The sequence below is a fragment of the Epinephelus fuscoguttatus genome, linkage group LG3 (genome assembly GCF_011397635.1).
Source record: "Epinephelus fuscoguttatus linkage group LG3, E.fuscoguttatus.final_Chr_v1".
Classification (NCBI taxonomy): domain Eukaryota; kingdom Metazoa; phylum Chordata; class Actinopteri; order Perciformes; family Serranidae; genus Epinephelus; species Epinephelus fuscoguttatus.
In genome coordinates, this window is record NC_064754.1 from 22,005,746 (window position 1) to 22,028,791 (window position 23,046).

The 23,046-nt window shown below is 41.8% G+C and overlaps 2 protein-coding genes across 3 annotated transcripts in view; both read right to left on the bottom strand.

Moving 5' to 3' along the window:
• The window catches only part of tbc1d9 (TBC1 domain family, member 9 (with GRAM domain)), a 30,092-nt gene extending 23,222 nt beyond the window's left edge, over nt 1-6,870 (bottom strand). Inside the window, exon 1 of the mRNA XM_049571547.1 lies at nt 6,120-6,870. Within this exon, the coding sequence (XP_049427504.1) occupies nt 6,120-6,240 (121 nt within the window). The 5' untranslated portion in view covers nt 6,241-6,870. The remainder of the gene's footprint in view (nt 1-6,119) is intronic.
• Nucleotides 6,871-9,125: 2,255 nt separating this feature from the next.
• On the bottom strand, nt 9,126-23,046 carry LOC125886303 (aminoacyl tRNA synthase complex-interacting multifunctional protein 1-like). Of its 2 annotated transcripts, none has more exons than XM_049572398.1 (4): nt 22,589-23,046; nt 19,352-19,557; nt 14,238-14,406; nt 9,126-12,335 (listed from the first exon to the last, which is right to left on the bottom strand). In XM_049572398.1, exons 1-4 carry the CDS (start codon nt 22,986-22,988, stop codon nt 12,169-12,171), a joined length of 942 nt encoding a protein of 313 aa, XP_049428355.1. In that variant the 5' UTR covers nt 22,989-23,046; the 3' UTR covers nt 9,126-12,168. The 2 variants fall into 2 exon arrangements, with proteins under 2 accessions (XP_049428355.1, XP_049428354.1); XM_049572397.1 differs by having other exon boundaries at nt 19,352-19,560.

Below are 23,046 nucleotides of genomic sequence, written 5' to 3' on the forward strand. Positions count from 1 at the left end.
CCTGAATCATCATCATTGAGGCTCATTGCCCCCTCATATATGCGTATGCATATATGTGTATTTTACAGCTTCTCCACCATTTCTCAACATTTCTCCAGCAATGGAAACAAGTCATAAAGTTCAACATGACCGAGTGGCCTAAAACAGGACAGGGTATCTGCCTGACATGACACACTTTCAGCCACATGTACAGTAATCACCAGCTGGATTGTGAAATGTTGTGTTGTACAATGACTCAAATTATTGTGTAATTTTATGCCATAGGTGTCAAGCTGCGGAACAACTGACACGGCGGCCTGATTCTGAGGTTATTCACAGTTTGATGAATGCAGGTTTTGTTCTGTCTTATTGTTTCTGCCTCCTCTCTGAGCGAACAGACTAATGATGATCATGTCCACACATAGACAACAAAGGACGCTTGGATGCAAAATTTCCATTTGAAAGCCCCGTCATCTCTACACGGTCCTACAAACCTCTGTGCATGCAAACTCCATTATTAGATAAGACTCTAAGAGACTGTTAAAAACTGGTGGGCTATCAGGTTCAGTGTGTAATGCAAATTACGTTAAAGATGACACTGAGCAGGTACATCTCATACTGTAGACGTACTTGCAGCTTCACCAGGTAAAACTGTTTTTAACTCAGTTTTTATTTCACTTTCAGCAACTTATACAATCATATTCATTTTATTGGATATTTTTTTGTATATTTTTTTCCAGCTGTATCTACATAGTATAAAACTATTTTAGAAAAGCAGAACAAAATTTGGGAAAATTAGATAATAATATTGTAAATAATTTAAAAAAAATAACTTCGGCTTTAAGGATTGATGTAGTGGCTTGTATGGAGGTGCAAATAAAATAAAAATGATAAATAATAATACAAAAACCAGAAGAAAAAATAAATAAATAAAATGAAAAGGGAGTTATGTGTGGATGTGTGTAGCGGTATGAGTGTGTGTATATGCATAAGGAGGAAAGATGAGTTGGGAAGACAAAGTTAAATGTATAATTCAGAATTCATTTAAGGAATTAGATTACTTTGTTGTATAATATTGCCATGGCAGGGCTCGATCTGTTAATAAATAAATCTTTTTGGAGTCTCAAGAAGTATGTTTTAGATTTCCCATGTCTTCTCAGTCCGTATACTATATGGTGGGGACTCAGGTTTTAACAAATCACTTGCATTTAACTACTCCTCTTAGCAATATCTGTTAAAGATGCTTTTTTGCTCTACCTTCAGTGCCTTCCGGTTTTACTCCAAATGGTATTTTTAATGCGTCCTTTCAACGTTCCCTGTGGAGTTTTCTCATAAACAAACGTAGCTACAGTATGGTCACATTCTTTCAGTCCAACAGATGTTTTGATGCGTTCCCTTTCTCATAAATCATCTGCAAAGATGATAGACTTTAAAATCTGCACTGTTTCCATTCATGTTTGCTAGCTCTTAACCTTCTTCCTCACTGCTGCATTCATTGGCACATTACCGCCACCATTAATCAGCAGGATAGTATAAATATGTGTGCCCCATCACCTGCGCCAAAGACTCAACTGAACAGGAAAGCACATGTAGAGACGTTGCTCCATAGCTCTACTACTGGTCCCAATCTCCAAACGGTGCACCTTAAAATCACAACTGAGAGTACAACAGTTTATATTTAAGGGTTCCAAATGCTCCTCAGAGATGACGCTTTATAAGGTTTATTCATATAAATGGAGTTACTTGGAGTAAACATAAAATTCATGTGGAGTTGAACACATTTGGAGAATTTTTAGAAGGTCCTCTGTTTCACTTGTCAGACTCAGGGTTTTTTTGGGGGGGAACTTGGACAAATACCCAGACACTGTCATTTCTCCATGTTCAAAACCCAAAGGACCCTTCACCCTTAAGCCTTGTTTATACCCCCGTGAGACATTGTGGTGCAGGCCTCCACAGATGGCGGGCAAGCTGCAAGCAAGCACAAAGGAGTTTATGGTCAACACGCTGTTTGTTGCAGTGTTGAAATGTCAGGGGGCGTACAAACTAATTATTCTGTAAAGAAGGAAGAAGTCAACCGAGTGTTACCAGCAAAACGGCAAAGACCAAATCTGCAACTCTTCAATGTCGAGAAGGAATTGTAATATTAAAAAAACAACAACTTTCATTCACACGCTTTATCACCTTTAAACAATCCCTCTAAGGAAAGGAGTCAAATATTTAAAACAGCAAATGTATAATAATGACTTGTAAACAATTTGATTTATCTGGCAAAATATTTACTCAAATATAGGTTTTTAAGGTCTGTTTTTAAAGCATTTAAAAACAAATTTAACATCTTCCTAAAATCTTGAGACATATTAAATTAACTCATTATTCTACTTCTTAATTTAAGTTATTTGCTTATGTGGCAGTCATGTCTGCAAAGCAACTTGTGGAGTCTTCACGCTTCACACCAGTGGTTCCCAACGGAGTCCAGATTTCTCCTTAGTCATTAGTTCGAGGTCCACACAGTTTAATATATTCAGCGTCATACTTGTCGCTGGACATGTCATCAAGCTAGTTCGCTCTCTGTCAAGTAGCTGTCTGTTAGTCACGTTCGTGAGTCACTTGTAGTCGATTCAGAACGGACCCACAACCCACTTTTCAACCGCGACCCACCAGTTGGGAACCGCTGCTTTACACAAAATGTGTGATGACATCATTTTTGGCTTGTGGACCCTTGCGCGGGGGACACTACAGTGTGCACAAACTGCAGCTGTCCATCTCTGTTCATGCAGCCACTGTGCTGATGTTTCATAGTGATGAATCAATTATGTCTGAAAATCAGAGAGTAGTGGTCTGGTCGAGCACAGCAAATGCACATTTGCCTTTTTTCACCAAAGCTAAGCAGCCCTCTGCCTCTCTGACATCTGAGCTTGAGCCTGGTTAAGATGAACATGCAGATTTGTGCCTGGCTCTGTGAAATGCTGCATCCTTGTGCAGCTGATTGGTTGCCCCTCTCCCTGGAAGACGAGCTTGTGGGCAGTGCCAGTGTCACTAGGCGCTGAGTGCCAACTGGCACACAGTACAAGTCAGCAAGCTCAGCATTTACATAACAATGACATCATCCCCCAGCACCACTTAGCACGCTTTGTGTTGCCAAAGCAAGAACTCACCAGGGACTGAGAAAAAGATGCTGTGGGTCTCATTCTGTATTAATAATATCAAAGAGGGTCATGTCACAAATATAATATTCTAAATGTGTAACCTGTGCATTAAAAGTGGCTGTATGTCAAGTCTGACACCTGACACATTCAGAGCATTAGTATAGCAGCAGACCACTTTTTGCTATGTGCAGGTATAGCAAATGGACCTGCACTTCTATAACTCTTTTCTAGTCTTCTGACTATTCAAAGCACTTTTTACACTACGAGCCACATTCACCCAGCCACACACATTCATGGTGGCGGAGGCTACCATACTATACAAGGTGCCACCTGCTATTCAGTTTTTTTACATACACACACACCGATGGGACAGTCATCGGGTTCAGTTTCTTGCTCATGGATGCTGTCTACCTTCTGAGCCACAGCCGCCCTATACAGCCATGTAGTGGGGTAATACTGTCTTGAGCAGAGAATATGTCCCACTACCTTTGTGTGTGTTGTAATCTGAACTTCTCTGTTTGCTGTCTTGGTAGCCTGACCAGCTGTGCGTGCATGTTACTGCACGTATCTCATTGGCTAGCTCATCCCCACTGCTTTGCACAGCGCACACAGTGTTGACCCCTGATAAAACTGTCCTGATCCACAGAGGCGGAACCAAACGGTGTTGTCGAGGAGTCACCCACCCTCCGGCTCCCCCACAAATTAACACCATTAGCTCCGTTAGCACTGTTTGTGCTGTTAGCACCATTAGCTGCTAGCCGCCAGCTCAGCCACCTCCATGTTGAGAGCTGTGTGCGAACAATCCTGGCTCTGACTCTGAATCATAGATATGGACTGAATGTTACAGCTCCTTTAAGCCTTTATTAGTCAGACTAGGGTTGGTGACTATGACAATATATACCGTGAGATGAGCATTGTTATATCCCTTTAATATTTAGCTATATTTGGCGTCCATTGGTGTGTACGAGACTTTTGCTTCAATATGATGACAGACTTTAATTTGTAATGTATTTAATCAACTGAATTAACTAAAAACCAATATTCCTGTCTGGTTATCATATTCATAAAAGGTTCTGTGGTTTCCATCCGTGGGGTCAGGTCTTTCACACGGAGTCGCTAAGTCAATTTAAGCTGTCGCAAGATAAATACCAGAGTGAGAAATAATAAAACAATTAAATTCTAATACACAAAAATATATCTGTTTGGCGATTTTTTTCTCCAATATTTACTCCTTGATTTAACTTCTCTCTACTCTTATCAGTACTTCTTGTTATAGGGTCACAAGCAGAGATAGATCACTAACATTACACAAAATTAGGAGACCGGTATGATAAAAGATTTTTTATCTCCATATCGCCCACTGCTGAGTCAGACTGGTCCTCAGTGGCAGAGATTTGACTCTTATCATAGTTACTGGTGTTAGAGCTCAATGAACTGCGACACTGACTGACACCAAGTGAGAAATTCTCAGCAGGGAACAGAAACTGAGCTGATCAACACTGATTAATCACAGAGGCATTTTTTTCACTTCAGTTTTGAATCAAAATGCCTTTAAATAACCCTGATTTATATTGCTATAAACAAATGGCTGTTCCGAAAACCAGATTACCAACTGGGCAAGGAGGGGGAGGGGTGTGACTTCAGCAGGACCACCAGGGGCCCCAAAATGCTTCCCTGTGTGGAAGTTGGTTTGTGATAGTTTAATTATTGTGAATTTGCTTTGGAATATGACATGATCTTGCAGACCACATGTCAAATACAGCATTAAGACCTTTATTATTCAAACCAGTGGTTCCCAAATGGTCCGGCCATGGGGTCCAGATTTCTCCCTAGTCATTAGTTCAAGGTCCACACAGTTTAATATATTCAGCGTCATACTTGCGTTTGGCCATGTCGTCGGGCTACTGTGTTGCCTCTGTCAAGAAGCTGCCGTAAGTCACTTACTCTACAGCAGGAAATGGGACTACTAAATAAAAGCTCAATCCCAAAAAAATTGCTGTACTTAAAGATAAAATGCGTTTTTTAGGAACTTGGCACGTTTTCAACTCACTTGTGGTCCATTCAGAATGAACCTGCGACCCATTTTTGGACCGCGAACCACCAGTTGGGAACCACGGATTTTAACTGATAAAGGGGCCCAGCAGCTACATGCTATATGTATCAGTATAACTATCTTGACGATGTTAAACAACCTCTCATCTGTTAAATTTGAGGAAGTGCCACACTTCGTTTTAAACTCCAGCCAGCTGAATCCAGGTCAAGGAATGAACCACATTTTAACATTCAGAGTGAAAACAGGACAGCAGTCTGTTAAAATGTGAACCTCAACCTGTCCCTCCTCCTCCTCCCCCTACTCTTCCTCATGCTCCTGCTGCTGCTTGACCCATTTTGGGTAGAATAAGCAAGCGGAGAGGAGGAGGAGTGAGAGAAGGAAGAAGGGGAATGATTCAGCATGAACAAGCAAACACACCATGTCTCAAATACAGTAGATGCAGTGTTGTTGCTGAGACTCCACAGCCATTAGCAGCTGCTCAAGGACGGCTACTAGAACTACTATTGTTTGCATTGATGTAATGGTTGAAATCTAATTTCTCTTGCAGACAGGAACAGCCTGTCTTTTTTACAGGATAGTAAACTGTAATGTGACCTAACTTCTGGAGTAATTGTGTGATAGGATAGCAGATGTGCTGGACTTTGTCCCTTGATGTCTTGGTCAAAGGTTTATCCTTAATTAAAGCAGACTGACAAGAGTGTGATTAAATCAATTAGTGGAGGAAATACCAGCACTTAACTGTGGACATGCAGGTGAAAGGCCACCTGTGACAGCTGATCATATGACCCTCCTCACATTATGCTGTCCATGTGTTTCCTTAACTCAGAAACTCCACCTGACATCCTGTACTGTCACTCAATCAGCTGTCACCATCTATAGCCTCTACATTTAGACAATAGATTTCCTTTTGCTATCGATCCATGATAAATAATAGGACTCACCGGCCAGACCTCCGCCTCCATCGCCGTGGCCCTTCCGTTTCTGAAGGATGAAATATGGATTTGCTCTCTCTGTGATCCATAACGCGCCCGCCAGTAACACATCTTCGGGACTGACCCACATAATTCTCCTGGTTTTTAAGGGAACATTGAACAAAGAGGACTGCCTGCTGCTCCGTGTGACTGTGTCCAGCAGCGATTATTAAATTATTAAACACAGATGTAGGCCTGCTCTCCTCCTCGACCCTTCAAATGTATCTCTACTACTCAATGTCCGAGCGAAACTAAGACGCGCATGCAAAGTGTTGCTATAATTAAACCCAGCGAGGCACGGATCGGATCGGATCGGCCTGCAATGTAGAAGTCCAACACCAAATTTCCTGCACGCAAATCCTCCTCTTGCAGCACCGGTGTGCAGCACAGGTTCGTAAATAAATGAATTCCTTGGAGGTTTCGCAGGCAGCCTGGCTCGGTTTGCTGCCGCACAGCAGCGCAGTGTTGGATCAGTCTTTGTTGTCCATGCTCCGAGGCAGGTGCGATCCCGTCAGCGCCGATGTTTGCGTCGTTTAGCGGAGAAAACCTCGTTGCAACAGATCTAAATAAACAGTAAACAGTCTCTATGCTCTCCCAGCTGCGATGCCAGTCCGTGTACTGAAGCAGAAAGACGATACTTGAACTGTAAACCCGACAGTAGCGAAGCAGTCTTCTCCTCCTCCTCCTCTTTCTCCGCTGTAGCGCAGCCGCTGCCGCACGCAAAATAAAGCAACGCGTCACGGACTGGCCATGACGCGACGTCAGCGTGCAGGAGGAGGAGGCACGTGATGAAATAATGAATGTATTAATGAGTTTAGAAAAAAATATACACTGTATAAAAACCACTACACAACTTTTCATCTTTACAGTCTGTGGTTAAGTCAGTAATAAACTCAAGTTATCCACATTTTTATTCTAACACTAATCTTGACTTTTGTGTCCGGTTAGGCTGCGACCTCCCTCAATATAATCAATTTATTTTTGTTTACAGACATGACATGTTTGTTTACCTATTGATGAGCAGTAATCAAAGGTCTACCCACTGTTTCCAGTGACAATGTCACTAACCTCATGAGCTGTGGGCTACTGTAAATCTGTAAACATGGCTGTTGGAAACTAGTGAGATGTGAATCACAAACATTTCCTGTGTTCTGTTTCCAGTAAGTCATCTGAATAACCCCCAGGGCCAGATTTACCTGGCTAACCTGCTAACCTGCCAGCCCCAAACCCCCCTAATACAAACATTTCCCAACACATTTTACCCAAAGTGAGAGTCACAGAAACAAATAATTTCTATGCTGCATTTAGTAACCTGCCCTGAACTTGCTTTATATCACTTTGTTGGTGGAGTTAGTGGAGTGGTGTGGTGTAGGGTATACGCAGCTATACAGGGTGTACCCACTGCTTTTTTCTGACTGTTCACAGTATGCCCACCTGTCAGCCAAACAGCCACTGGAATATATAGGAGAGTATATCCACTTCCTCCTCAGTTACCTACATGAGTGCATTATGGGGAAATGGGCCCCTGGGCACAGATATGCAAAAGGCCCCACCACTTCTACACAGAAGCAAGACACTTTGCGCTTTGTATGTTTTGTGTCTCCTCGTGGTAGTTTTGTGACTCTTTGTAATTGTTTGTGTCTGTTTGAGGTCATTTGTGTCCTCCTGTGTTTTCAGTCATATTGTTTCTCTTTGTCACTCATTTGCATAGTTTTTGTGGTCTTTTTGAGTCTCTTCCAGGTCGGTAACAAGGAGTTTAAAAAGAGGAGAAGTCACAGCACCATATTGCCTCATATCACCGTGGTACAACACATGTAGTAAAATCTGGTCTGCACTTTCCAAATGGCTCAATAGCTGGTGCATTATCATAGAACATGGGGGTGATTGATTCATTTCACCGTGGCGTCTGCAATCTGAAATATATTTACACAGATATAACCACTGCGACAATACCATGGGCAGGCAACCTGTCCATGGTGTACCCTGCCTCTCGCCAAGTGTCAGCTGGGATAGGCTCCAGCTCCCCCGACCCCTAACAGGATAAGCGGTTATGGAAAATGAATGAATTAATGAATGAATCATGAAAAACATCCTGCTTTCTATATGAATATGTTCTACTGTATATCCAAAATGTGTATCCAAAATGGTCTGTCAGGCCGAATGCACCTAAAGGAGCTGAAAATAGCACTCCCAAAAGAGCACCTGAGTAGACACCATCCCTTTATTCCTGTCATCGTCTGCTGTAACTATCCAAAATCACAGCTCCAGTTACATTGCGGAAGTGTCATACCCTGTAGCTCCCATGGAGTCAAAGAGCATGTCCCAGCCTCTTTTGATTAGCCTTGGTCGGTGATTTTGCAGGTGAAGGCCTGAGGGCCCCCTGACTCTTTGGGCCCCTGGGTCTGTTTCCGATACAACTGTTCAGTAATCCATACATAATAGCCTGCCTGTCTAACTTGTAGTACACCCATCTCATCAACTACCACTGCAGCACAGTTCTTCGTATGAAATTCTAGTGGTGATCCTAAACTTTCCAAAGAACCATAACATAGGGCCTAAAGAGTTAATAAAAATGCTAGAGCCATTTTAGGACTCTTATTATTTCAGTTTGAATTTGTACTTTATTTGTGCACATTACCAAACTAATTCAATTCATCAAATTACTGCAAAGTCATTTCCACAGAGACTTCCTGTGGCCTTTAAGGACCCTGGGGCACTTTGTCCACTCCAAACAACACTACTGGTCTATAATTCTATGAGGCAAAATTCGTTGGGCTAAGTAGTAGGCCTATATATATATTTATCATACGCTAGAAAAGTGATAACGTGAGAGATTAGAAGCAACCTATGACACATAAATACCACACAAACACTGTGAAAGTACGACCAAGCTGTGAAGCGAGTTTTGCTGGGTTTCCTGCACTTTGTAGCCTTTCAAAAAAAACAGGATGCAGGAGGAGGGGGAGCAGCGTTTTATTCACAGCTTGACTCAGCTCAACCGAAACGTGGCCTCGGGTTGTTGTTTACAAACTTTCCCCCCTTGGTAAACCGCACAGAGTCAACAGACTACAGCAGAGTTGCAGGGGCTGACTCTACCATATGAGTTTGTTACTGCAGATAGGGAGACAGAAGTGAATGGTGAACCTTTACAGTACCTCCACCAACTCCAGTGTGGTTTCCTCTGTTGGTTTCTGCATGAGCAGATAGTGTCGGTGGGTGGGTGGGGGGTGATGTGACATTAATATTAACACTTCATGACCTTTAATAAGTGGTTTTATAAATGTAAGCCAATAGTCAATTAGTCAATACACATAATAGTCAACTATTAGTCAACACACACTAGGGCGTGAGATGAAAAACACTGTTTGGTCTTTCTGGTTTACTTACTTACAAAAACAGCTTCAGAAAACATCCAAACAAAAGCTGTAGTGTTTAAGAGAATACATAATGGTAAGTAGGATTAATACCATCAAGAATTTCCATAGTAGGACTAATACGTCCTCCTTTTTATAGGTTTCCTTCTGGGAAAAGAAGATGTCCTTCTCCAGTCTGTGAAATGAAAATGACTGACATGTTTGGTACATAACAAGGTTGATAACATTCCCTCTCAGCGTCCCTGTTCTCTGGCAAACGATTACAAACAACATCGTGTCTCGGACAATCTGTTCCACTTTTTAGTTCCTGAATCACATCCCCCTTCTTTACATGCATTATTTCACTTCTTCCTTTACAATGAGGGAAGGAGAAGTTTGTGTGTTGGTCTTTTCATGGACTCGCTTTGAGTTGTAGGGGGGGAAAAAAACCCAAAAACAGTTTGTTTTAAAAACTGAAACACATTGGTTTATTTTTGTGCCCTTTACATTATAAATGGGCTTAATATCAATAGACACAAACGTGAAACAGGACATATAAAAGCTAAGGTTTAACTGAGCTGTTACAATATCTAAAGAGCTGAGTAACAATGTACACTATAGCAGGACAGATACAAAACATCATGGCTGAGGATACAGTTAATAACAAACATCTGCGTTCACATCCAAATCATTGATTCACATCAGTTTAGTGGGATTATTGTGTAACTACATATTGAAAAGGGATGTGGATGTCAACTATATCATGGCATTGTAAATGTTCTCTTTTCCTGGTTTTAAAAAAAACTTACCAGACCGTTCTAGCTGTTCTATTGTTTGCTTTTGGTAGAGTTGGGACCAAGTCATTGTTTTCACAAGTAAGTCTCAAGTTTTTGTACTCAAGTCCCGAGTCAAGACTGACAAGTTCCAAGTCAAGTTCCAAGTGCTAAACATTGAGTTTCGAGTCCTGAACATGTCATAATGCGCTCCTCACCAAATGTAATGCCATTTTAACAAGAGTAATAATAGATTTTCAAAAATCATGACTGCTTTTTAAACCTTGCTCTTATTTGTTAAAACAAGTTTCTTGGAAGTTGTTGCATCTTCAAAAACCATACATAAGACACGCACACCCCAACGTCCAATGGAATTGGTCCTGGACTAAAGAAATGTCTGGCAAAGTAAAAAACATATATGTCCCCACACTAGACAGAAGTCTGAGGAAAAGCTGTGTGGCTCGAAATGTCACTGCATTAAAATCCTTCTGGAGCTACGTGGTGTGCAGACTGACTTGTTTTTTACTTTGTGGTTGTTGCATCTCCATCCATCATTTTCAACCTGCACGTTTTGCATACCGCATAGATAAATGAAATACATACATAAATGAAATAAATAAATGAAATTATACCTGGTCTAATTTTTTCCAACTGTCCCATTAGTTCTTCATGTTCTCTCCTGCGACTTGATTGGGTGATGTCACATTGGTTCAAAGCAGATCTGGAGAATTAAGAGTCAACATACTGGGAATGAGTAGCCTCAATATTAGCTGCTTCAGGAAATAAGTTGATTCGTGGCGCACTTTTTAAATAGCATACTTTTTAATCTCTTAGCTTGGGGGAAGGTATCGTGTATTTTCAAATGAGAAGCTCAAGTCCAAGTTACTGGTGTTAAAGTCTAAGTTGATTTGCAAGTATTTTTCTAAAGTCACCAAATTTTTGAATCAAGTCATGTGACTCAGCTCCACACCTCTGGCTTTTACCCACTTAGTCATTATATTCACATTACTGGTGACTCATCTAAAGTCTCACTGTGTAAATATTTTGTAAAAACACCTATAGTCAACCCTACAATATTGTCACGATACCTTTATCAAAGTATTTAGTCAAAATATTGTAATATTAGATTTTCTCCATGTCGCCCAGCCTTAAATAAATGCCTCCATTTCCCACAGCTTATTTGTGCTGAAATATAACACACTGAACTTTTTCTATCATGTGCCAACATCAGACTTAAAGTGATGGAGCTCAAAGAACTGCCCTTATGCAGTTCCTGTAAAGCGTATTTAGATAAAACTAAAGTAATTTCCCTACTCATTTCCAACTAATTTCCATACTATCAAAAGAAAGTGTAACTGTTTAACTCCCTTTCAAAGGGACTTCTGCCCCGTTGAGTTTCATCCACAGTTCAGTGGAAATGACCTCTGTGGCATCAGGGGAAAGCTTTTACATTTTATCAGATATTCCCCGACTAAGAGGGATTCTTTGCAAGAATTTCTGTTTTGTTTTCGCCATGCTGGGTATGACTGTGTGCTCTATGTTTTCACAAACTCACCACACACATACTGTACATTATAATGGGTACTGTAGTGCCCTCTATTGGCCGAAAACCAAACTTCAGATTTTCATAATAAAAACATAACAGTAATGTTCAATGTCTGTCCAACAGAGGGCGACACACTCTTCACTATCACTGTCCTTCCTCACAGGACAAAAGTATGTGAACACTCAAACATAACACCCATGTGATTGTTGGACATGTCGTTCCAAAACTGAGGGCATTGATATGCTGCTACAGCGGCCTCCTCTCTTCTGGGAAAGCTCTCCACAACACTTTGGATCCTGTCTGGCAGCAGGGAATTGCACTGAGCTATTTCAAGCAGCTCTGTTAGTTTATTTGATTTCACTGTCACTCATCGTTTGGGCTTTGCACACTCCCTTCCCGTCGACTTCAAAGGCAGCGCCCTTGTAGGTTGCAACACACTGGCTGTCCGTGCGTAGGTCTGGCTGAATCTGCTCCCACGCCTTGTTTTTGGGATTCAGCTCTTTGTCTGGTTCACCTGCAGTCAAAAAAACAGTTTGATGCATTAGAAGAACCTCCTTTGTTCTATAATAATCCATCTGAAATGCACTTTTTACGAGTCCAGGGCTGACTTTGTACACATCCTTGCAAAACTGACTCAGAGCAGTAAAACTATGGGCAGTAATACGCTGCCTAAAAATCTCCTGGGAAGGCTGTCCACAAGAATATAAACACTGGCTGCAGGGATTTGTTCCCATTCAGCCACAACAGATCAGAGAGGTTTGGCAGTAAAGCCTGGCTCACAGTCAGCGCTCCAAATCCTCCCAAAAGGGGTTAAAGAGAGCCATTTTAATGCACCTCGCTTTGTGCACACGTTCAAACAGGAGAGGGCCTTTTTCAAACTCCTGCCAAAAAGTTGGAAGCACTCTGCTGTTTAATATCACTATTGTTGTTTTTTTCCCCAGCAAGAAGGTTCAACAACGTTTATTCCCTAAAGACATAGACATTTTGTTGAGAAATTCTTTTAGCAGGGTCAAAACAGTGACAATCATTCACTCACTTATGTTATAATATTCCAGTGCTGGTTGTGAATAGTTTTATGCTAATAATTAAATGAAGATTTATAAACCTGGTTCTGGAACAAAGACCACGCCTCGAACACATCCCATTTCTGCCCAAAAGTATTTAAGCGCACCTGATGCATTCTCTTTCTCTTCGACGCATTTCTCTCTTCATCCCTCCATCCCTCAATCCTGCTACCCTCATCCCTTCATCCCCCAACCCTGCAACCCTTGAAACTCAACCATTCATCCCTCACCCTTCACCTCCTCATTCCTCTATCTTCATCCTTTCATCCTGCACCCTTCGGCCTGCATCCCTTCATCCCTCAACCCTTCGACCCTCATCCATTCATCCCTCCTCATTCCTCTATCTTCATCCTTTCATCCTGCACCCCTTCATCCCTCAACCCCTCCGACCCTCATCCATTCATCCCTCATCCTTCACCTCCTCATTCTTCAATCTTCATCCTTTCATCCCGCACCCTTCGACCCTCATCCCTTCATCCCTCAACCCTTGACCCTCATCCATTCATCCCACACCCTTCACCTCATTTCTCCATCTCCATCCTTTCATCCCTCAACCTTTCGACCCGAATCTCTTCATCCCTCAACCCTTTGACCTGCACCCTTCATCCCTCAACCCTTCGACCCTCATCCATTCATCCCTCCTCATTCCTCTATCTTCATCCTTTCATCCCGCACCCTTCGACCTGCATCCCTTCATCCCTCAACCCTTCGACCCTCATCCATTCATCCCTCACCCTTCACCTCCTCATTCCTCAATCTTCATCCTTTCATCCCGCACCCTTCGACGCGCATACTTTCATCCCCAATCCTTCGACCCTCATCCTTTCATCCCTCAACCCTTGACCCTCATCCATTAATCCCTCACCTCCTCATTCCTCCATCTTCATCCTTTCATCCCTCAACCCTTCAACCCAAATCTCTTCATCCCTCAACCCTTTGACCAGCATCACTTCATCCCTTAACCCTTCGACTTTCATCCATTCATCTCTCACCCTTCACCTCTTCATTCCTCCATCTTCATCCTTTCATCCCGCACCCTTCATCCCTCAACCTTTCGACCCTTATGCCTTTGTCCTTCATCTCCGACCCTCATCCCTTCATTCCTCACTCTTCAATTCCTCATTCCTCCATCTTCATCCCTTCATCACTCTTCACCTTCCTTGACCCTTCATCGTACATCTTAACATCTCTCCATCCTCATCCTTTCATTCTCTAATCCCCCGATCCTCACCCCTTCATGCTTTCCTCTGAACTCATTACCCATCATATGCAATATCCCATTATAAATCTTTATCTTATTGGTCCTTGTCAGTGACTCTGTGTGTGAGGTTACAGTAGTTGGGTGTTCGTACCTGTGAAGCCCTGGACAGTAACTCTGTCCCCTGGTGCTGCTCCATTTGGAGGTTCAAGGATTTCAACCCTGTCTGCTGAGCTGGCGCACACGATCATAGCTTGCGACACAACTCCTCTTGTCTTGGCTGGTTTCAGGTTACACAGCAGGACTGCCATGCGGTTCTGCATCTGTATGAGGAACGGAGGAATGAATACATTTATACAGCCCATACACCCTAGACAACAGAAAACAGAGAGAGACCAGAGGGAGCTTCTGCCTAAACCTGAGAGGAAGAGAACTAAAAAAAAAGAAAAAAGAAAATACGGTTGCTATTTTCAGTCACCTTATATATTGAGTAATATTGGATACTATGCAGTTACACGTCATCTTAATTATTAAAATGTGACATAAAAGAAGGTTTAACAGCTTTATTTCAATCATTAAAAAAAAGGTCAAAATTCTCTGTCAGCTGAATCTCCTCAAGGCTCGACTATTGCAGCTCTCTGTGTCTGAGTACTGGCCTGCCATCTTCTTCTCACCTGCAGCTGGTGCAGAACGCTGCAGCACGACTCCTCACTGGTGCCAGAAACAGAGACAGCGTGACACCAGTGCTAGCATTCCCGCACTGGCTACCGATCGAATACAGGATTGATTTTAAGGTTAACTGCAGAACTTCTCTGCCCCTACTCCAACTCCTGACCTCTCAGATCCTCAGAACAACGTCTTTTAACTGTCTCACATTCGAGGCTTGAGGGTAAGGGAGATCCTGCCTTTGTGGTAGCTGCTCCAAAGCTCTGGCATAGCCTTCTACTCGCAATCAAATGCTCACCCTCCATTCACACATTTAAGACAAATCTTAAAACATACATGTTTTCAATGGCCTTTGGTGGTTTTAATATTTTAGTATTTTTTAATAATCTTTTTTTTAATGTATGTAATTGTTCTTACCAGTGTTATTCTGTTTTATATTTGTGTACATGTTGCATTGCTATATATTAGTCTGTCATTCTTTTAATTTGTACAGCACTTTGGTCAACTGCAGTTCTTTTTAAATGTTCTGTATAAATTATATAATAATATATAATAATATAAACTTGATTTGATTTCATCTATTTGCATTCATTTGTGATGTTGCCAGGTTAGTCAAACAACTTAATTTGCCTCACCACTGTGTCTATATCTGTACGCACATGAGAAAATGGACCAATGTATTTGCAGTATTGTCTGGTTCCAGTTCTGGCAATTACAGCAATGTTTAAATATCACTAATACGACAAATGTTTGGGGTGCATGTTCTGCTGGTTGCTGTCTTTTATATGCTAAAAAGTGGTTGTCCACTGATGGCAACCAAAGGCTAAGAAAATGGTTGCTCAAAACGGTTGCCAGTGGCAGCCTGGCAACTGTTACCGTCGACCCCTGTAATATCAATAAAAATACCGTTCCTTCAGGTACGTCCTTTTAGTATTAACTATATGTGTAAGAGCCCTCTCCTGTTATTCGCGTCTGTTACTGCGCCTACAGCTCATTAGTGGCATTTTTGATATTCAGAGGGAGTGCCACCACAACATGAATCCAGGATCATTTATGTTGTTACGATAAATCATTTGAATAATTTTCATTTTTAATTTCTTGCCAGGGATAGCATATAAATGACATGAAACATTATTAAAGGATAACTTCGGTATTTTTCAACCTGGGCTCTATTTCCCCATGTGTATGTGTGCGTGTGATTCATAGGTACAACTCATTTTAAAATTGGTTCATTATTGAGGGAGGCGGATGCAGCCAGCAGCCGCGAGGTAGATATGGGGGCAAATGCGTCCCGTATAAGTTTGCACATTAAAAGTGCTTTTTTTCGCCACTGACCAGTTCAGATCGCCAGTGTTATCTCTGTAAATAGCATACTAAGCATTTCGAACATTGTTTATATAACATTACCTCCACTGTGTCTGTAGCTCTCTCTACTCGTGGGGCAGCCGTTTTCTTGAGGAAGAGGTGTTTCGGGATTGGATGTTTTCTCTTCTTCGGCTGGCAGTAGTCATCTTGGGAGAAGTGAGCACTGCAGACCCGATGGTCTGCAAGGCGTAGTGTCTGGACAGGAGTGTTAGCATCCATTTGTAGCACAACTAGCCACAACTTCAGCATCTCACCGTCCGACAAAGGCAGCCTATGAAAGCTGTACGGGGTGTTGCGCGACATCCTGTGCTTGCAATCCGGATAAGCACAAACACGAACCATTGTTTTCAATCAATGCAGTAAAACTCTCAACTGTACTCTGGGACAACCAGCGCCACTCTAAGCGGCACTCAGCGTGGCTCCTCTGTTTTCTTCTGGCAACAAGCAAAGCTCTCGCGAGATGACGTCACATAGCCCAGAGGTAAGGGAAACGCTTAGTATGCTATTTACAGAGGTAACACTGGCGATCCGAACCGGTCAGTGGCGAAAAAAAGCACTTTTAATGCGCAAACTTATAAGGGACGCATTTGCCCCCATATATATCCTCGCGGCTGCCGGCTGCATCCGCCTCCCTCAATACTGAACCAATTTTAAAATGAGTTGTACCTATGAATCATAAGCACACATACACATGGGGAAATAGGGCCCAGGTTGAAAAATACTGAAGTTATCCTTTAAACATAAGAGACTGTGCGTTATTTTGCCTAATATTTATACTTATCAAAGTATAAACAGACAGTCAAAGACTATTTCCATCAAACCAAAATGCATTTCTTCAAATATTTCACCTTTGTTTGCTTTACAGAAATGGAGAATGTACTCTAGATAAAACCGTTCACAAGACAGTCAAACAAGATTTAGATTTCAGACTTACTGGTTTGGTCAGGACTCTGCATGAGCCAGTCATGTGTTTTCACAGACTGTCTTTGTGCAGGGGTGCGCTATCATGTTGAAACAGGAAAGGACCTTCCCCTGACAGTTGCTGCACAGTTTCACACACACACTATTGTCTAAAATCCGGGCAGGAAACCTCAACATTACAGTTTACAACGAAAAATGCCATTTTATGCTGTGAAACAAAACCACATAAAACTGCCCCAGGCCAAAAGTATGTGGACAATGAACCAGTCAGAAAGCAGCAGTAGCAGGAGAAGTTTGCTATTCAAGCTGCAGTCACAAAGGACTTAATAAAGCTGTGGTACAAAATGCCAATGCTGATCTAACATCTTGTCTGTGTGCATGGAAAGGTTGCCCCCTGAGGATATTTGAATTAGGCTTTACAGCTTTTGGCAAAGTCAGACAGCGTTTTAGATCCATGACCTCAGCAGACATGTGTTTCGATTTAAATGACACACTATATGACCAGAAGTATGTGTCCACATTCTTTCGGTTTGGGGCTGTTTTCTGTGTCTTGGGGGAATATGACTGCTACACCATACTGTGATGTTTTAGACAAAAATGCAACTTTGAGGCAACAATTTAGAGATGGACATTTCCTGTTTCAACATGACAGTTTCCTGTAGAGGGGCCTGCACAGAGTCCTGACCTCAGTCCCATCTGACCCCTCTGGGATGGACTGGAATGCTGACTGTGAACCAGATCAGTGCCAGACCTCACTAATGCTCTTGTGTGTGTGTTTATTAATCTCTATGTTATTTCTGGGAGATTGTTGCAAGTAAGCCAATTCAATAATTAAAAAACTTCTGTGACCTCGTTTCTCTTTATTGTAAGAGCTGAATGATTAGTCTGCTGTAGAGATGCAACAATTAGTCAATAAGTGCATCTTAAGGTAATTAAGTGGGTGGCACGGTGGTGCAGTGTTAAACGTTGTTGCCTCACAGCAAGATGGTTCCTGGTTCGAACCCTGGGTGGAGGGTTCGGACCAGGTGTCACCGTGGGTTTTCTCCGGGTACTCCAGCTTCCTCCCACAGTCCAAAGACATGCAGGTTAATTGATAACTCTAAATTGTCCGTAGGTGTGAATGTGAGCGTGAATGGTTGTCTGTCTCTATGTGTCAGCCCTGTGATAGTCTGGTGACCTGGGACTTAATAAAGCTGTGGTACACCCTGGACAGGGTACACCCTGCCTCTCGCCCAATGTCAGCTGGGATAGGCTCCAGCCCCCCCCCCCCACGACCCCCAACAGAATAAGCGGTTATGGAAAATGAATTAATGTATTTTGATAATAGATTAATTGATAATAGTAAATGTTTTAGTCATCTTCCAAACAAAAATGATCAAACATTTGCTAATTTCAGGTTCTTAAATGTGAGAATCTGCTGTTTTCCTTTTTCGTTTATGACCATAAACAAAGAGTTTTTGGATTATGGACAGCTGGTGAAGTGAAGTCCTCACTTTGGGCTCTGGAAAAACTGTGATGAGCATTTTTGATTTTTTTTTTTTTTTTATAGACTAAATGATTAATCATGACAATAATCTGTAGATTGGTCAATAATAAAAATAACAATCATTATTTGCAGCCCTAGTCTGTTGACATTTTACTGAAAATTGATGTGCAGTTTTTTTGGTAATCAATTTATTGTCCCCTTTCCTGCTTTATTTTATCGTATAGATTTGTAAATTAAAAATCTTTGGATATTGGAGTGTTAGTTGGACTGTTGACAAAATGAGAAATCGGACTGCCTCATTTTGGTTTATGGGAAACTGTTGTCAGCATATTTTCTTTTTTTTTTTTTTTTTTCACTTTTTGATAAAAATTACAGATAAAATAATTAATCAAGAAAATAATTAGTAGTTAAAGATAAAACACAACAACTGGCCAGCTCACTTAGTGTAAAAGCTCATTGTACAGGCAGGCAGTCCAAAAATGCATCAAGGCACTCTGACTGTAGTTATAAATCCTTTATTAATACATGAATATAAATGGATTTACCCATGTATTAATAAGGGGTTTTTAATGGACTTTTCCACTAAGTGTCTCATCCTTGAAGAGCACCTGATTTTTTTTTTTACAAGTTACTACACAGAGCCTTAACCCAGTGCAGCACTCCCTAGTTTTTTCCTCATTATCAAAAAAAATGAATAGATTTAATGTTAAGATAAATTAATCTTAGGGTTGAAATCCTACTGATTATATCTACAAAAAAAAAAAAATCATGATACTAAAGAAATTCCATATTCCCTCTACAAAACCGATCATATTTGAGCATGACTGTACCTGGTCTGGAGGTATGTACTTCGCAAGCTCACTGACCACCGTCCTGGGAGAAGCCTCCCCAACATCGACCTGCCCCACATACAGACTGTCGGCCTCTGGAAGCTGCAGAGCTGTGATTATACGTCCAACACGCAGGTCCAGACAAGACACGTCCACCTTGGCCTCCTCTTGGCTCGTGGCTGCCTGCTTCTTCTCTGCTTTCTCCCCTGCTGGCATCAAAGAAACACAAGCACTGTTATAATAACCATGCACCCAAACTCAGGGTGGATTTAGCCTTGAAATATTCTTTCACTGCCATTTTATTTGCACTTTATTTGCTCTGTGAGTGGAAATCAGATGTAATAATGTGGCAATGTACTGAGCATCTTCAGCACAGGTCAGAGAGTAGATTTTCATCAGGTTGAGGAGAGATTTTATGCACCTGTGCTATTCAACTAAATGTGCATGACATCATGAAAAGGTTTTTTCAAAAGCACTGAAAATATTTCTGCGAACTGGTAACATACATGAAAATATCATAGTGGAAACAATTCTGGACAGCTGCCTGAAATCTGCAGTATATAATGAATGTTTTACATATAACTTGGTTCCAAATTTCTGTCAACGACTTGAGAAAGACCCTTTCCTGTTTCAACACGCCGTTGCCCCCGGCCCCCGACACAAAGCCGATTCTTCAAAGCCTCACTCAGTTGTTGTGGAGAAACTTGACTGAACTTCACAGAGCCCCGACCTCAACCCTGGCTAACACATTTAGGATGAACTGGAATGCAGACTGGGAGCCAGACCTTATTGTTCCCAACGAGTGCCTGACCTCACTAATGCTCTTGTGGCTGAATGGAAGAAAATCCAGTGGAAAGCCTTTGAGGAGAGCGGAGGCAACATGAGAGCGGCTGTGGTTTTGGAGTGAGTTTGTTGAAGTACATACAATGGAAAATGAGGGCTGAAAGAGGTTTGCCTTCTCCCTAGTCTTTCTCTTTCTTCAGGAAAGATTCAGCTCCAGATAATCTGCTGCTGGTGTGAGCTCGTGGTTGTAATTTTCTGACATTTCCCTGACTAATGGGGTTCAGTACTTCATCCTGAGATGGTTGTGTGGAGAATAAAAGGTTAACAGAAGCCAGCCAGCACAGGTCTTGTGTCCAAATCTGTCACTGCTGCCCTCTAACAGACTACAGGGCCCTGAAATGCTGCACCTACAGACTGAGGAGCAGTTTTTGCCCCACAGCCATACACACACTGAACTCTCACCCCCAAGTCCCCCTCCCTCCCCGACCACCACAACAATTTTAAATTGCACTGCCACGGACAGATGTACTTTAACTGCATACGCACTTTATCTTGTCCTCTATATAGCACCATATTCATATTATTTTAGCCTTATCCTATTTCAATGTGTAGGTATGTGAGTGTGCGTTGAGTGAATGGAACAGTTTTTCTTTTATGAGAGGCAGCAAATTTTGTTGTAAGTGAACATGTAATGACAATAAAGGCATTCATTATTCATTATTATCAAACAGTGTTTCCCATGTGTTGCCATCTGTGGCTGGGTTTAGGACCTAGGTGTCTCAGAGATGATGGATCTGAGGTTTTGGCTCTCAGACTGGGTTCAGGTTGGGAGCAGACTTTGACACAACAGCTATGAATTTTTACAAACGTCAAGCAACAAGGCTGGATTTAGGGTTGCAGCAGTAGACCGTGAAACCATATAGCGGGATATGATCACTGATCACGGGTATCATAGAGTGTACATTTGCTTGTCTGCTGTACTGAAAAAAACAGGACTGAAAATCTTGCTTACACATGCACCTTTCCTCCTCAAATACCTGTCAGACTTTTTATAAATCCTTACATTTAAAAAATGGGTTCAAGTTTTTATAATATCTATCATGATAAAGTTGCTGGCTGGATTACAAACCAGTGTACGACTGCCCCACAAGTTACCTGCATATCAGTGGGTTTTGGCCATTTCATTTAGTGCAAATCTCTTGAAGAACTGGCACCGCTTAAATACAACAAAGACGCTGCATTAATTGCTAATGCTGTGGTCCTGCATCAAAATCTAATCTTCTCAAAATCTAACATACAGCTGCAATTGACTAAAAATGTGCAATCCTAATTGCCAAGAGCCCAGAGTAACGTATTCAGACTGCTTGTATTGTCGATCAACAGTGCAAAACCCAAATGACATGTTTGGTTTATATCATGGAGACAATGAGATGAAGCAAATCCTCACACTTCAGAAGCTGGAACTGGCAAATGTTTGACATTTGTACTTTAAAACGTATATCAAAATTGCTGCATAATTTCTCTTGGTTGACTATTTGATTAATCAACTAATCTGGAGGTTCCCACCAACAGCTAGAAGAAGCCTTTGTCAATTACGCTCCAAAGCTATGAAACACACTAGCTATAGATATCAGGGAGCTAGCTCACTAAAAGAAAGCTAAAAATGTATCTGTTCACTTTAGCCTTTAGCTAGCTCTGACTTTCCTGATACAGGTCTGAAACTGTTTCTTTTTATGCTTCACTCTAATGCAACTCTTTTTTTATATATATATATATATGTATAAATCTTAACTGTATGACTTTATGAATCAGTTACTCCATGTTTAAAACTGTTTTAAATGTCCTTTTATATTGAATTGCCCTGTTTATTTGTTTTATATCCATTATGTCTATTTTCACATGAAGCACTCAGTTCTTATACTGTCCCTATTGTAAAGCACTCTGTGCTGCATTTCTTGTATGAAAGGTACATATAAATAAAGTTTATTATAATTTTAATAATCTTTATATAAAGCTGTGATTAATCTAATTTTCACAAAATAAAATGGAGAAATTTTGGGGCCAGGTAGTGGGGGTCAATAGGCAATGCAGCTTTATTGAAATTGCTCATTTCAAAACACAGACAATTCAAAGCGCTTAACACAGGTAATGAAACATCAGTTAATAATAAATGATAATAACGCTGTTTTACATATTTCGATTTTGAGACGTTTAAGGGGGTTGAGTCACTGAAGGTGCAACCACAGTAATGCTGTTGTGTCTGAATGGCAGCAAATGTCTGCAGCCTGGTCCCAAAATCCTTTTATAAGCCAGAGGGAGAGGAGTGCTGTCAATAATGCTCATGCAGTCATATATATATATATATATATATATAGGTGTGATGTTGCCAAAAATATGTGTATACCAACATTACTCTTGCATGTGGTCATTGAACGCCCCCCTCCCTGAACTCACCTTTGGGCTTGTTGTACGTGGACACTCGGCCACGGAAGCCCATCTCATGCAGCTCCCGGCGGACAGTCCTGGGGCTCACGGTGGCCCCGGAGGCGGTCTGAAACTCGGCGGTGAGAGCCTCCACGGAGGGCAGACAGTTCTCCAGCGCTACTTTCTCCAGCACTTGACGGTCCTCCTCTTTGAGCTTGTGCGGGCGGCCGCTCCGGGGCAGAGCCGTGGTTATTCCTCCACGTTTCCACTTGAGGATGACAGCGCTCACCGTGGACCGAGGAAGGTTGAGCAGGGCGGAAATCTCACGGACAGACTTTTTACACAGGTGACAGCCCACCACAGTGCCCCGCTGGAAGTCACTGAGCTCCTCACTGCGACCCATCCTGCCGCAGATGTTTGCAGACTGCATCTTGCATTGATTTCTCACCTCCTCCTCCTCCTATTCGACCCTTTTCTTCTTCTGTGGT

What these genes read in the sequence shown, in the direction of transcription:
- LOC125886303 (XM_049572397.1), bottom strand. Translation starts at nt 22,988, where the DNA reads ATGCAGTCTGCAAACATCTGCGGCAGGATGGGTCGCAGTGAGGAGCTC. An exon ending in CACGTACAACAAGCCCAAAG is followed by an intron (nt 19,561 to 22,588) that starts GTGAGTTCAGGG and finishes CTTTGATGCCAG; the next exon opens with CAGGGGAGAAAGCAGAGAAG. An exon ending in AGTACATACCTCCAGACCAG is followed by an intron (nt 14,407 to 19,351) that starts GTACAGTCATGC and finishes TTCCTCATACAG; the next exon opens with ATGCAGAACCGCATGGCAGT.